Source organism: Herpailurus yagouaroundi, unplaced genomic scaffold, assembly GCF_014898765.1.
Source record: "Herpailurus yagouaroundi ecotype Mexico unplaced genomic scaffold, PumYag 208, whole genome shotgun sequence".
Taxonomy (NCBI): domain Eukaryota; kingdom Metazoa; phylum Chordata; class Mammalia; order Carnivora; family Felidae; genus Herpailurus; species Herpailurus yagouaroundi.
The window spans coordinates 9299154-9313386 of record NW_024412439.1 but is presented as its reverse complement, the minus strand read 5'-3'; the positions used below and the strand labels follow the sequence as shown (position 1 = coordinate 9313386).

The 14233-nt window shown below is 55.2% G+C and overlaps 1 protein-coding gene across 4 annotated transcripts in view; it reads right to left on the bottom strand.

Annotated features, from left to right (window-relative positions):
* Positions 1-10945: 10945 nt before the first annotated feature.
* PIK3R5 (phosphoinositide-3-kinase regulatory subunit 5) overlaps positions 10946-14233 on the bottom strand; it is a 59401-nt gene continuing 56113 nt past the window's right edge. For all 4 annotated transcript variants that reach the window (XM_040453216.1, XM_040453218.1, XM_040453217.1 and 1 more), the window contains 4 exons: positions 12286-12379; positions 12129-12211; positions 11607-11719; positions 10946-11491 (listed from right to left, as the gene is read on the bottom strand). In XM_040453216.1, the coding sequence (XP_040309150.1) occupies positions 11344-11491; positions 11607-11719; positions 12129-12211; positions 12286-12379 (438 nt within the window). In that variant the 3' untranslated portion in view covers positions 10946-11343. The remainder of the gene's footprint in view (positions 11492-11606; positions 11720-12128; positions 12212-12285; positions 12380-14233) is intronic.

The window sequence follows — 14233 nt, the reverse complement described above, 5'->3', positions numbered from 1 at the left end:
GCACAGGCCCGACTCTGTCCCTCCTCTTCCTTCCCCTTCCCCGTGGCCCTCAAAGCTCCTCCCAGAACACATCCTGCTGTGAGGCTGCTTTCTGCAGAAGCTTTGTGGTCCCCCGCGGTCACTGGAGGCTCTTCCTTTCGATGGGGCGGGAGGGGGGAGCCTCCATAGAGTCCCCCTGTGGTGCTGACTGGGCTGTGATGCCGGGGACCCTGAGCTCCCTCCAGAGCTCCAGACACGCCAGCCGCCATCCACGCCCGGAGACTGGCAGCCAGAGGGCCACCTAACACTTTCAGTTCAAGGTGCATGAACCGAGCCTTCCTCCCCCGCCCCCACCAAGCCCACCTGTCTGCTCCTCACCTCAGAATCAGAAACTTGTGGGGGGGGCACCCTCAACGCCTCCCTCTCTCTCCCCTGTTCCATCTAAATGCAACCAAGTCCCATGTCATAAACTGTCCCCTTTTCCCGCCCCCACGACTGCCACCATCGCCCTCCTCCCGAGTGACCGTAGAAGCCTGATCCACAACCGCATCACAGCCAAGAGCCCCTCTCTGGTGCTGAAACACAAATCGGATCACATTACGCCCGCGGTACAGCCTTCAATGGCTCCCTGTTACCTTTAGGAGAAAGGCCAGACTCCACCTCGCGATTTGCACGGCTCCTCTTGACCCGGTGGCTCCTTGATCCCCAAGCCCGGGCTGTGACCCCTCCCAGGCGTCCTGATCGCCGGCAGTTCTGTGATGGTCCAGGTGGCCCCTGGGCTCCAGGCCTGCACGTGTGCTGTGGGCTCCCCTACTGTCCTCCTCCTGGCTCCAGCAGAGAAGAGGAAAAACGTAGGTCAGAGAGGAAGGAGGAAAGTGGGGTGCCTGGCAGCTGGGAAAGGAGACGGGGTCCGGGACATGGTGGTCAGCGGTGTCAAAGCCAGCAGAGAGGGCGCGGATGAAGGGAGCGACAAAAGCAGCTGCTGACCTGGGCACTTAGGAGAGAGCAGCGTGGGGGAGCGGATCACCCCCAAGGTGTGGACTTGCTGGCTGGCCCGTTGTAGTCTTTCTTTTCCTCACAATTTGAAGCCAAGCAGTATTTTGGGAAATCCACACATTTCTAGACCTTCGAAAAGCTCACAGATGCTCTGCTATCACCTGGTTTGGCCTAATGGTCAATGTCTCTGGAGAGAGACAGATCGCAGACAGCATGGCCTGAACGCCTGGATTCAGCCGTGCCTGCAACCCTCATGCCTAGATCTACTGCGGATTGTTGGACTATGGGATCCAATAAATTCTCCCTCCTCCCCTTTTTGAGTAAGACGGTTTGACTTGGATTCTATTACTTGGGTTCCTCCTTTGCGGCCAAAGAAGTCACTGATATTTTTTTCTGCAAGGGTTTGCGTGGCCTCTGCTCCATCACCCTCACTTTGCAGAAGAGCGCATTTGAAAGACAGCAACACCAAAAAAGAGCCCAGACGTTTCGATCATCTACTCCACGACTCAATCTTCCTGCCCTATCTGTTGTTTTTCTGCACCCCCTCCCGTGACTGGAGTGATAGTCTATCTCCTATCTTTGTATTTGAGTTCTTAGGTCATGTGTCTGCCCCATCTGTCTACCCTTCCCCCACAAGTTCTGGGGAAGCAGAGGCTAGGTCTAGAGAGTGCTAAGAGAATGTTTGGCTCATTAAATACAACAAATGGATAGATGGATGGATGGATGGATGGATGGATGGATGGATAGACGGATGAGTGGATGGATGTTGGATCGGGGGATGCATAAGAGAAATGAGTAAGTCCAGGGCAGGATAAAGGACCAGACACTCTGCCCCTGCAGGTCTGGTACTCAGCAGCAGCCAGGCAGTGTGGTGGCCACAGTGGGCAGCCTCCTCACCTTATCAGCTTTGGCTTCACTGAATCGGAAATCACAAGTCGACGTTGTGGCTGGCTGCACCCTCCTCTTTCCACAGCTGCTGTCTCGGCAGCCACACTGGGTGTGGCAGCCACGGGTTGCTTGGTGACCGTGGACGGCCCCAGAGCTGTCCCCTGCAAGGATGGGCTGAGGCTTCTTCATGGGTCATGGACATCCAGGAACAGGAAAGAAGGAAGAGGAGGGAGAGACGAAAGACTGAGGGTTGCTAGCTGCCCCGTGAACCATCCTACCATCCCCAAGGCAGGGCAGGGGTGGGGGGGGGACTGCCCCTTTGATCCCAGGGACGCCTTGCCTCTTAGGGGGGGATTCTGCTTTCCAGGTGCTGAGGCCAGGCTTCCCATCTGCACCAATGTCCCCGGAAGAGCCCTTCCAGTCCCTTCTGTTCAGGCAAACACTTCCTGTTATCTTCCCACCCATTACTAAGCAGCCAAGACTTTTACACAAATTAAAATTTTAACCCGTAAACAAATTCAATGAAACCCTCCTGACACTGTGGCAGCAGAGGCCCCGGCCCCGGGAGCAGGGCGCCCTGGAGGACCAAGGATAGATTATTGGACCAAGGGTATTGGAGTCAGGTGAGATTATTGGCTTCAGACGCAAGAAGCCCAGGTCACCTGTGCCCTCGCCCCACCTTCCGGGGGAATGGTCTCAGGAGCCTCCGGCAGCAAATGCAGAACTCACCATCTTGACCTTTTCTTTTTTTTTTTTCTTAAATTTTTAACGTTTATTTATTTTTGAGACAGAGAGAGCCAGAGCATGAACGGGGGAGGGTCAGAGAGAGAGGGAGACACAGAATCGGAAACAGGCTCCAGGCTCTGAGCAGTCAGCACACAGCCCGACGCGGGGCTCGAACTCACGGACCGCGAGATCGTGACCTGAGCCGAAGTCGGACGCCCAACCGACTGAGCCCCCCAGGCGCCCCACCATCTTGCCCTTTTCTAAGGAATCCACCCACAGAAAATCCTGATGAGCGAAGTAAATCTCACTGAGGATCACAGGGGCGGGGTGGGGGGAGATAGGAGAGGCATGTACGTTACACGTCTCTTAGCAAACGATTGAAAAAACCTCTGTGGATATTTCTGTCGTCCAGACACCCTTTGTCCACACCAAGCCGCCGGACTGGTGGGCTGGGGTGGGATCAGAAGGGCTCTTCTGCTTTGTCCTGTCTCCCCAAGTGACTCTGAGTCAGAGTCATGCATTGCTGGTTTCTCCGGCCCAGACTTTTTCACAAAGGGAAGTCCTCTCAGGGTTGGACTCGGAGAGGGGTGCCTGGGTGGCCCAGTTGGTTAAGCGTCCGGCTCTTGATTTCGGCTCAGGTCGTGATCTCACGGTTTGTGGGTTCGAGCCCTGCATCAGGCTCTGTGCTGACAGTGCTCTCTCTCTCCCCCATCCCCCCCCCACTCGTGCTTTCTCTCAAAAATAGATAAACATTTAAGTGCTTTCAGAGCACTTCCAACCCCACGTGTTTTAGAAACACATCTGACTTTACGTATACAGCTACTGTAGGAGCTAGCGCGTTCGGGAGGGGGCTCACCTAAGTGGTCGGGAGGGCGCTTGAGCCAGGGGGAGCCCAGTCCAGCTCCAGGGAGCACTGCGGGCCGAGTCAACTGGAAGCCTGGCCCACGGTCCTCGCCTTCCATCCCTCCTCAAGGAAGACCCAGGCATCGGCGTGGCTGGTGCCCACTTGACGGGCACCTCTGCTTCTAGTGGATTCCCTCCAGCCCTCACGGCCACAGCCCCGGGAAACAGGGACTGTGGGACGACCTCGTGCTCTGAAGGAGTGGTTCGCCGAGCGTGGTCCCTGAGCCAGCAGCATCGGGAGCTTGTGAGCACCTAGTAGCATCTGCTGTGGGGGCAGAGAGGGAGGAAGAATCAGGAAGAATCAGGGGCAGTTAGGATAGTGGGGGGACGATTAGTAGAAAAAGAGCTCCGGGCCCCGTCTTCCCTGTATCCTTTTCCTCTCCACCCGGTGATAATCGCTGTTGAAGGCCTGGGGTGATTGCACAAACTGATCTTCCACTGGCTTTGTTTACTTGGAGATCATGAGAGGTGTGGACCCAAGGATCAGCCGCTTTCTTTTCTTAAATGTAAGTGTCTGTATTTTCTGGCCCCAGTAACATATTGACTTGGGTCAACATTCAGAGAAAAACCTGCCCACTCCCTCTCGGGCAAGCCATTTGGGGAAGAAAACCTCCCTCCCCAGAATTCTCTTGGCAGGTGCACCGGTCGCCCCTCCCAGACTCCTCTGGGGCGGGGGGAGGGGCAGGGAGACCCTGCCGTGGGGGCGGGGCCTGCTCACCGCGCGCACCTCCCCTCCCCTGTTCTCCGGTGGGGGCTGGAGGAGCCTAGCTGGGGAGCAGGTCTGCAAGCTCCCCGGAACGTGAGGGGGGCGGCGTGGAGCCTCTCGAATGTATGAGATACTTAGCACAGTCGCTGTGTCTTCTCACAAAAGAATTCCCACTAGGAACAGGGACCGGCTGGCAGGTCGAGAAAGCTGGGGGCGTCAAGAAGGCTGGGGGTGACCAGGATCGTTGAGAAAACTCGAAGACTCCCTTCATTACTCATGCAAACTGCCTGGCACCCACGCGCGCACCCGTACTCGCACCCGGGCGCACAGATACACCCCAAAATGGGGACCTGGCTGGGCTCTGTTGTAACATTGCTGTAGCTGCACGGGCCCCTTCTCCTGCCTGGGTCTCAGTTTCCTCCTCTGTAACCCAGGGATTGCAGCGCGCATTTGCAAGGCCCTTGCCAGCTTCCTCACCGCCGCCCCCCCCCCCCCAACGACCCCCGACAATCCTGGTGGGGTAGGGCTGCTCCCTCTTCTCCCACCCCTCCCAACTCCCCCTCTCCAGAGGTCTCTGAGGACCCCCTTGAGACAGCCCTTTGGCCTGGAGTGCATTCACATAAGGCCTCCCTCCTGACTGCCTCCCCCTCCCTGCGCAGGGGAAGGCACAGACTGGCCAGGGGCCCCGCCCACCTGCTCAGACCTCAGCTTCCCTCTCCTGCTCCCCCACCCCACCCACCCCCATTGGCGGGGGTGCCTGCAGACCGTGGCTTCCATGTTGAAAGCTCCAGAGCTCCTCCAAAATTCCATTACAGTGAAGCCAACCCTCTGGGATATCTGCCTAAACTTAATTTTTCTGGGCCTCAGACATGAGTGGCTTGGGGGAGTAGCATAGCTTAGTGGTTAAGAGCAGGGACTCTGGGGCCCGTGGACGTGGGCTTGAAGCCTGGCTTCCCCTTTCCCGGGTCTCTGTGACCTTGGGCAAGTTCCTTAACTTCTCTGTCTCCGTTTCTTCCTCGGTAAAATGGATATAATAGTACCCGCCTCATGGGGCTGTTGGGAGACAGAAACTTGGTAACAGAAGCATGTAGGGGTGCCTGAGTGGCTCAATCCGTTAAGCGTCTGACTTTCGGCTCAGGTCATGATCTCGCGGTTTGGGAGTTTGAGCCCCGCGTCTGGCTCTGTGCTGACAGCTGGGAGCCTGGAACGTGCTTCAGATTTTGTGTCTCTCTCTCTCTCTCTGCTCCTCCCCCACTCGCGCTCTGTCTCCCTCTCTCTCTCAAAAATAAACAAACATTAAAAAAAAAAGTATGTAATGCACATGGGTAGTGCTTGGCGGGTATACATACAATAAGTGCTATAAAGTGTTGACTGATAGGGGCGCCTGGGTGGCTCACTCAGTCGGTTAAGCGTCCGACTTCGGCTCAGGTCATGATCTCACGGTCCGTGAGTTTGAGCCCCGCGTGGGGCTCTGTGCTGACAGCTCGGAGCCTGGAGCCTGCTTCAGATTCTCATTCTCTCTCTCTCTCTCTCTCTCTCTCTCTCTCTCTCTCTCTCTCCCCCTTAAAAATAAATATTAAAAAGTATTAAAAAAAAAAAGTGTTCGCTGATACCTCCCTTTGTGCTCACTTGACATCCAGTGGCGATTTCCGGGCCAGATTGCAATGACCGCCAGATTGCAATGACCACGAGGCTGGGCCTTCCTGCCCTAAATTTCTGCGAGTCCCCTGAACGGGCACTGTTTCTTCCCACTCACCCTGTGCCAGAGGCACACGTGTGGTCACAGTCGCCTTTCCAGGGACCACACGCTCAGGGCTGCTGGGTGTTATGGACTGAATGTTTGTGTCCACCCAAAATTCGTGTGTTGACCCTCCAACATGACGGTCATCGGGAGGTGGGGACTTTCGGAGGTAATTGGGGTTGGAGGACGTCGTAAGGAGGGTGGAGCCCCAGCGTCCCAAGGGGAGGAAGAGACACTAGACAGGCAGAGGCACCGTGGGAAGGTGAACGTGTGCAAAGCGGGAAGTGGGCTCTCACCAGACACGGAATCTGCCAGCACCTTGACCTTGGATGTCACAGCCTCCAGACTGGGAGAAATGAGTGTCTGTTGTTTAAGCAGCCCCACTCTATGGGCAGCCTGAGCAGCCTGAGACACAGGGGGACTGTGTTGTGGTCTGAGCCAGGATGCAGGTGCACCTGCTGCAAGGAACAGAGAAATAAAGTGGCACAGGTAGGGGACAGTCTGGCACCTGCCTGTCTCTGCCCCCAGAGGGATGGGGAGGACACCCTCTTCCAGGAGAGCCGGCTTCCTTTACCCTGATTTTACTGGGGGGGGGGGAGGGGTTGAGGCCATAGAGGCATTCAGAGATGGGAAGGGAGAGAGAAGCCCCCAGTACTGGACCCCCGAGCTCTCTGTCTTTCAGTAATAAATGTTAAAAAATTTTTAAAAAACACAAAAAACTAAACTAAATGATCGAGCAGTTGTGCTCCTTGGTGTTTACCCAAAGGAGTTGAAAACATATGTCCACACAAAAACCAGCACATAAATGTTTACATCGGCTTTATTCATAATTGTCAAACATTGCCATCAACCAAGATGTCCTCCAGACTGTGAGTAAAGAAATGAACTTGGGTACATCAATAAAATGGAATATTATTTGGCAAAAAAAGGAAATGAGCTGTGAAGCCATGAAAAGACAAGGAGGAACCTTAAATCCATATTGCTAAGTGAATGAAACCAATCTGAAAAGGCTGGTGACGGTACGGTTCCAACTATACGATATTCTGAAATACGTATGAAGTATGGAGGCAACAACAACAAAATATAATTGGTTGCCAGTCTAATTAAGAAAAGAATGGTTTGGGGGGCGCCTCGATGGCTCAGTTGGTTAAGCGTCCAACTCTTGGTTTCAGCTCTGGTCATGATCTGACCAGGTTTCGTGAGTTTGGACCCCATGTCGGGCTCTGTGGTGGCAGCACGTTGCCTACTTAGGATTCTCTCTCTCCCTCTCTCTATGCCCTTTTCCTACTTGCACTGTCTCTGTCTCTCAAAATAAATAAATAAACTTTAAAAATTAAAAAAAAAAAAAGAATGGTTTCAATTTCTTTAACATATATTTGCCTACCTGGGAAATCCATTTCTTTCACAGTGGTATTTCTTTTTTTTTTTTTTAATTTTTTTTTTAACGTTTTATTTATTTTTGAGACAGAGAGAGACAGAGCATGAACGGGGGAGGGGCAGAGAGAGAGGGAGACACAGAATCGGAAGCAGGCTCCAGGCTCTGAGCTGTCAGCCCAGAGCCCGACGCGGGGCTCGAACTCACGGACCGCGAGATTGCGACCTGAGCCGAAGTCGGACGCTCAAGCTCAACCGACTGAGCCACCCAGGCGCCCCTCACAGTGGTATTTCTGAGAAACTTCTCCATCTTATCCAAATCGCCAAATTTATTGGTCAATGTGTAGTATCCTTTCATTATATTTTTAGCGCGCATAGGATCTGTAGAGACGTCCCTCTTTTTCACACACGATATTGCTGATTTGTTCGCTAGAGCCTTATCCACTAGTACATTGCTTTTCTAATTCATAGATTTCTGCTTTTACACTTCCTTTTTCCTACTTTAGGATTTATACCTTTCTTTCTGTATCTTTTTGAGATGAAGATACTCCCTTTGGCTTCAATCATTTGAAATTTGATACTCTACTTGTGCTTGAAATAATGTGAGTTCTGTTGCTGGGCGGTATTCTATTTCAACAAGATCAAACGTGTTAATTGTGTTGTCCAGATCCTCTGTATCTCTATTCTTTCTTGTCTGTTTTTCTTAAGCCACTGAGAGAAGTGTGATAAAATCCTTCATTATGGTTGTGGAGGCATTAATTCCGTCAATTTTTGCTTTACAGTTTACGTTGATGTTATTGCATGCATACAGATTTATGATCATGATAACTTTGTTGGATTGACTTTTTGACCTTTATAAACTGTCCCTCTTCATTATTTTTTAAAATGCTTCTTGCCTTAAAATCTTTGACATTAGAATAACAACATCCTTTTGATCTTTTGCTTTCAGACTTTGTGTTCGTATACTTAACATGTGTCTCTTGTGAGCAGCGTATAATTAAAAAAAAAAAAAACATTGAACAAGTCTAGATTGAATTTTTTCCAGCATTTTAAAGATGTCATTTCATTGTCTTCTGGCTTCCAATGTTTCTGTTGAGAAGGGAGCTGTTTGTTGATCCTTTGAAGATAAAATACACCCCCCCACTGCTGCCTTTGGTTGTCTTTAAGATTCTCACATTACCTTTTTCTTCCCCAGGAGTCTTACAATAAGGTGCTTGTGTGTTTCATGTGTGTGTGTGTGTGTGTGTGTGTGTGTGTGTGTGTGTGTTTGGGTTTTGTTTGCTTTTTGAAAACTACACTCCAGGGGCACCTGGGTGGTTCAGGTGGTTAAGCACCCAACTTTGGCTCAGGTCACAATCTCACAAGTTTGTGGGTTCAAGCCCTGTGTCGGGCTCTGCCCTGACAGTGAGGAACCTGCTTGGGATCTCCTCTCTCCCTCTCTCTCCACTCACATTTTTCTCTCCCTCTCAAAATAAATAAACTTTAAAAAAAATTGAAAAACCAAAACTCCAGCCTTTATGGGATTTCACCAGTTCTTTCATTAACCTTTCTCTGTTTCTGGATCCAATCCAGGGTACCACATTGCATTCAGTGTTCAGGTTCCCTCTCTCCTTGCTCTAGGAGTTTCTCGGTCCTACCTTGTTTTCATGACCTCCTGGAAGGGTACTAGTCAGATTAGCCCATAGAGGAAGGTCCCACAGTCTGGGTTTGTCTGGTATTCTCCTCGCGATTAGAATGGGGCTATGGGACGTTGGAAAGAGTATCAGAAGTGAAGTCCCGGCCTCCAGATGGAGTGAGGGCTGCTGAGTTTATTGGGATCCCTGGGTTAATGGGTGTCGTGGATTTGGGCCGATTTAATTTGGGGAGCACAGACACCTCCCAGGCCGTTAGGGGAGCCCCACCTGGATCAAGGGATCCCTGGATGTCCCGTGGATGCATGTTGGGTGTGTTAGGCGTGTTTTATTGTTTGCAGTAGCTAGCTGGGGCAAACCTAGAGCATCTCATGGTTCCTTCTTCCTCCCTCCCCGGGGGTTAGGCTGCGAGCCTGATGCCTTCGTATTCCTCCCAAATAACAGGTGTCTTCCCGCGACCAGCGATGAGCTCACCTCCTTCCTCTCAGCAGGACGACGAGGCTTCGGCGGAACAGCGTCACAGAAAACGTCAGCACAAATACATTTTCTCCAGCTCCAAAAAGCTACACGCAACAGCCCCCCAAGAACCCTGATCGTTGCTGCCTGTGAAGCGGTTTGTGCGAACGAAGCAAGTTAACCGGCGTGCGGCGAGATAACCACGAGTCATTGCATTCGAGACTAACCAAGTTTTATTCGAAAATAATATTAAACTGTTTTCATTCTTGGATATCTGTTTATCCTGTAGTAGAACTTGTTCATGCAACAACAAACTATCAAGGGTACACGGTCGGCTGCTCTCTGGAGCCTGGAACATGGACAGGTGGCTGGTTGGGGGCAGGTGGCGGGGGCGGGAGGGACAGCTCTGTTCACTTCCATCAGGCGGTCTTGGCTGGCATTTCAGGGGCTCCCGCAAGCCCACCAGCTTTGGAGCAGGTGAAGCAGGAGGAGGCAACAGAGGGGCTCTGGGCGGGATACAGTCACCTTCCTCCACCCCCAGCGTCCAAATCCCGGTCCTCAGCCCTGCCCTCCACCCCATGACCCTAGCGCACACTTGCTTCCTTCCAAACCGCTCCGACCTGGCGGCTTTAACATTTTTGGCTCTCGCGTTCCGCCACCCCCTCCCCCCCGCCCTTGCTCCAGCCAGGCACAAAGCCCCGCAAAGCCAGGCTCTTGATCTACCCGCTCTGGGATCTCGCCCAGGCACCAGAACGGTGCCCGTGAACCTTCTGGGCTGCAAGACTCCGCACATAACGTGCACCAGCCAGAGGAGTGACACGGGAGCGGGGATCACGGGGTCCCATCTGGGAGAGAAGTCGGCAAAGGCTGGGGACTCCCGTGCCACCCTCCTCTTGTCCCCGCCAAGGTCGTTCCTCCTTCGGAGGGTAAAACTGACCCCTCCCCACCTCCTAGTCTTGGTCCTGCTTCAATGATGAATCGGAAAGGCGTGAATGAGGACTGTCCCAGGGGCCGTGAGAGTGTCCCAGCGCCACACAAGGGGAGTTGGCGCCTAAGGGCGAGGCTGCTAATCTTTCCTGAGCACTGGCCATGAGCCAGCCACGGGCCAGGCACCTTGCGGACAATTTCTTTTCAACCCCCGAAGGTCGAAGGTCGTAGAGCCGAGGAGGTGGAGGCTGGAAGAGGCTAATTAACTTCCTTCTGGTCATTCAGCTAGAAGGTAATCGAGCTGCTCCTGAATCTGTGCCTGTCCTGTCCCCCCAGCTCTCAGACCCAGAAAGGGGCTCGCAAGAGAATGTCTTCTATGTCCTGACAGCAGGCAGGTAAAGGATTAGTGCTGTTTTTCAGAATACCCGGGGAATCTGCGTGCGTGCGTGTGTGTGTGCGCGTGTGTGTGTGTGTGTGTGTGTGTGTGTGTGTGTGTGAGAGAGAGAAGTGGGGGTGGGGTACTGAAGGTCTGGAAAGAAATTCTTATCCTTGTTTCTCCCACCTGAACCGCAGAGTAGAGGGGACTCTGAAGCACAGATATAAAGGCTTCCCCAAGTCTTTGACAAAGTGAGGGGGGGCCTGGCCAACGTTGGGAGAGGAGGCCTAAGCCACACCCCAGAGCACCAGAGGCTCAGATCTTTCCAGAAAGGATCCCAGACCACACTAGTGGCCGGTGCCTTTGGAGGTCAGCCCCTCCTCCATCCCTCTCCTGTCTACGTGAGGGATCTGAGGGGCTGCGTGGCCAGCCGCACCCTCCCTCATCCCTGTGTCCTTCCTAAACGGAGCCCTGAGGACCCAGAAACCGCCAAGCCCCTGCCAGCCGCAGGGACCCACGGCAGGACCCAGTGCGACAGAGGGCCGTTCAGTTCCCCACAGGGAGCGAGACCCTCACGGCCGCCCCCCTTGCGTGGGGAGGGGCTCCGAGGAGGCTTCCCCGCCCGCTGGTGAGAGCCCCACTAAGGCAGAGCTCCGCTGAACGTCATGATTGGCAGGCAGAGGAGGGAGCAGAGGTCGGGCACGGCCTGGGCCGGCTGGTCGGGGGTCCTCTGGGGTTGGGGGCGGAGGCCGCTCTTCTCCGGCTTGTAGCAGGGCGAGACCTCACACCTGTGGGGCAGGCGGGAGGTAAGGGCAGCCCCCACCTCCGCATCCCTGCAGCTCCTTCCGGGGTCCCAGGGGGTGGTGCAGGAGTGCGCCCCTTCCCTGGACGCCCCCTTCCTACCGGACCACACTCTGCACGATCTTCCTCTCATCCTGGTCCAGACACACCGCGAAGGAGCAGCCGTTGGAGCCGATGATCTGTATCTTGTCCACTTTGATCTGTGACGTGCTGATCTGGAAGCAAGGCCCCCGTCAGCCCCGATCGCCGGCCCCCTCGAACTCCAGCCCTCGGCAGCTCTGTCCCTCAGGCCTGTCCCCAAGCCCGGCAGCAGCTCTCAGGGGCTGACGGCCTCCATCAGGCCCTGCCCCTTCCCCGGCCTCCACCTTCCCTGAGTCTGGAAGAAACAAGCCCCGGCCCCACCGGACAAAGCCCACTGCCCCCCTCGCGAGGCCCGGGGTCCCTGACACGGGAGCCTTTGCACACAGACACGTCCTCCCACAGGGCTCTCCTTCCTCCCCTGATACCCACGGAGTACGCACCCCAAACCGCACCTCATCCTTTCGCGCATGCGCACATCCTCAGGCACCTGCACGCGCCTGGGCCTCCCGAAAGGCGTGGCCGCGAAGAGAGGGGTGCCCTTACCTGGTTGAAGCCCTTCTTGGACTTGGGGTTCTGCCTCTTCACCACTTCGGTCAGGTTTAGCGTCAGGGCCTCCATGCTGGAGTCTGAGGAGCAGGGGGCGGCTCAGGCCAGGCTCGGGGCCCCGCCCCCCGCCACCTGCACCCCGCCGCCCGCTCACCTAGCTCCTCCGGCTTCCGGCAGGCCTTGCTGAGGTTCACGGACGTGCACACCTTCTCCATGCTGCTCCAGCGGCTTCGGCCACTGATGGCCCCCTGGGAACACAGCGGGGCCGCACCCTCTCAGCCGGGGTCCCCCGGGGCCCGCTACCTGCTCTCGGAAGAGGTGGCTCCAGACCCACCGGTGGCACGCGTTCACCCGAGTCTGCTAACTCGTGCACCAAGAGCTGTCTGACCCCGTATAGACCTCGACGACTCCAAGAAGGAGTGTCGGGTGCCCAGCCTGGTCCACGGATCGCAGGGCTCCAGAGCTCAGAGCATCTCAAAGGCTTATCTCCGTGACGGCTGAGCCCCAAGGGAGGAGGAGGAGAGGGGCCCACGGGCATGAGGTCCCGGCCAGAGCCAGGCTGGAGCCCCCCCTTGGGGTCTGGACGTCTCTTTCACCGGGACCTCCGCGTTGCCAGATGCAAGTGCGTTTCTCAGTCCTCGGCTCCCCTGACCTCATAGGAGTGCCTGGCTGTGCTCACTGCTGTCTGCACCCCGCGCCTCGCCCACCTGCCCCTGGCCGGGGCCTGTCTGCCTGCCATCACACGGCACGGGGCTCGGGGTGCCTCCTCCTGGCCCCCCACTCTCCGCCCCACTAGTCTCTCCAAGCACGAGCCTTCCGTGCTCCTTCCCCGAGGCCACCTACACACCCAACTCCCCCCTGCACCTGAGGCCAGGCCCATCCGTGCAACTGTACTTCTCACTTCCTCCTGTCTCTCAAGGGCACCCAAACTCGACCTGCCCCCAACTCACGGCCTCCCCGCACTGGACCTGGGCCGCTTCTGGTCCCGGAACATTGAGAGCCAGGAGTTTGGGCCTCCCGTTTTCTGATCCGCCCCTACGCCCTGCTGCTCACAGAACCCACCACCACCCCCATGCAGGCCACCCCCATTTCCCCCCGGACAACCAACCCCGGAGCCTCCTAACTGGCCTTCCCGCATCCCCTGCGGACCCCTCCAAACCGAGGGAGCTTCCAGACCTCAAATCTAATCATGGCACACATCCCCCAGCCCCATCCCCAACTTGAGCCCCTTCAAAGGGTGTCCACGGCTCTTGGGACAAGGACAAAAATCAAGGCCCTTGGTATTGTGGCCCTGCCAGCTCTTTTAGCCTCACCCATGCACCGTCTCTGCTCTGGCCCCTCTGGCCTGCCTCAGTGCCCTGTGATGACATGTTCCCTCTCACCACAGGACCTTTGCACATGCCGTTCTCTCTGCCTGGAGAGCATATCCCTCTCTTCTTAGCCTAATTAACTAACTCCTCGTTTCCTTTCCAGTGCTGCCTCAATGTCCCTTCTCAGGGAAGCCTTGTGTAGCCTTCCTGACCAGGTTGAATGATCCTCTTAAAGGTTCTCAGGGGACCACGAACCTCTCCTTCACCTGTCACAGTTGTAATTATGTATCATGTGAGATCATCTAAGCAATATCTACCGCTCCCTCTAGACTGTTAGCACTTGACTCTTGGGAATCCCCCGGTCTGGGGCATGGGAGGTATTCCCCAAACACCCAACATGCAGTGCTCTGTTAGTCAGTCCTTCCTGCCCACTTCCCTGGCCGCCGCACGTAAGTGGCCTCAGCATCACTGTCCCATCAACCCTTTTACTGCCTTGTCACCCCTCACCGCTCTTTGATACTCTCCTGGCCATTTCTGTTGTTTCCTGTCTTGCTCCTCCAGGAAAGTCGCAGAGAAGGCCTAGCCTTCTCTGCTCACCGCTGTCTCCCCTCCCCAGCAGAGCTCAGCATGAGTAGGGGCTAAATGAGTATCTTTCGAATGGCAAAAGGAAAGAGAGAAGGAAGGAAAGAGGGTGGGGGGGGTGTCCCCACTTTGAAGTCAAGGTTCTCGTGGCCTGTACCCCGGGTGTGATGCTCAGAGGCCCATGCCACCCCTCCCACCTGCACCCCACAA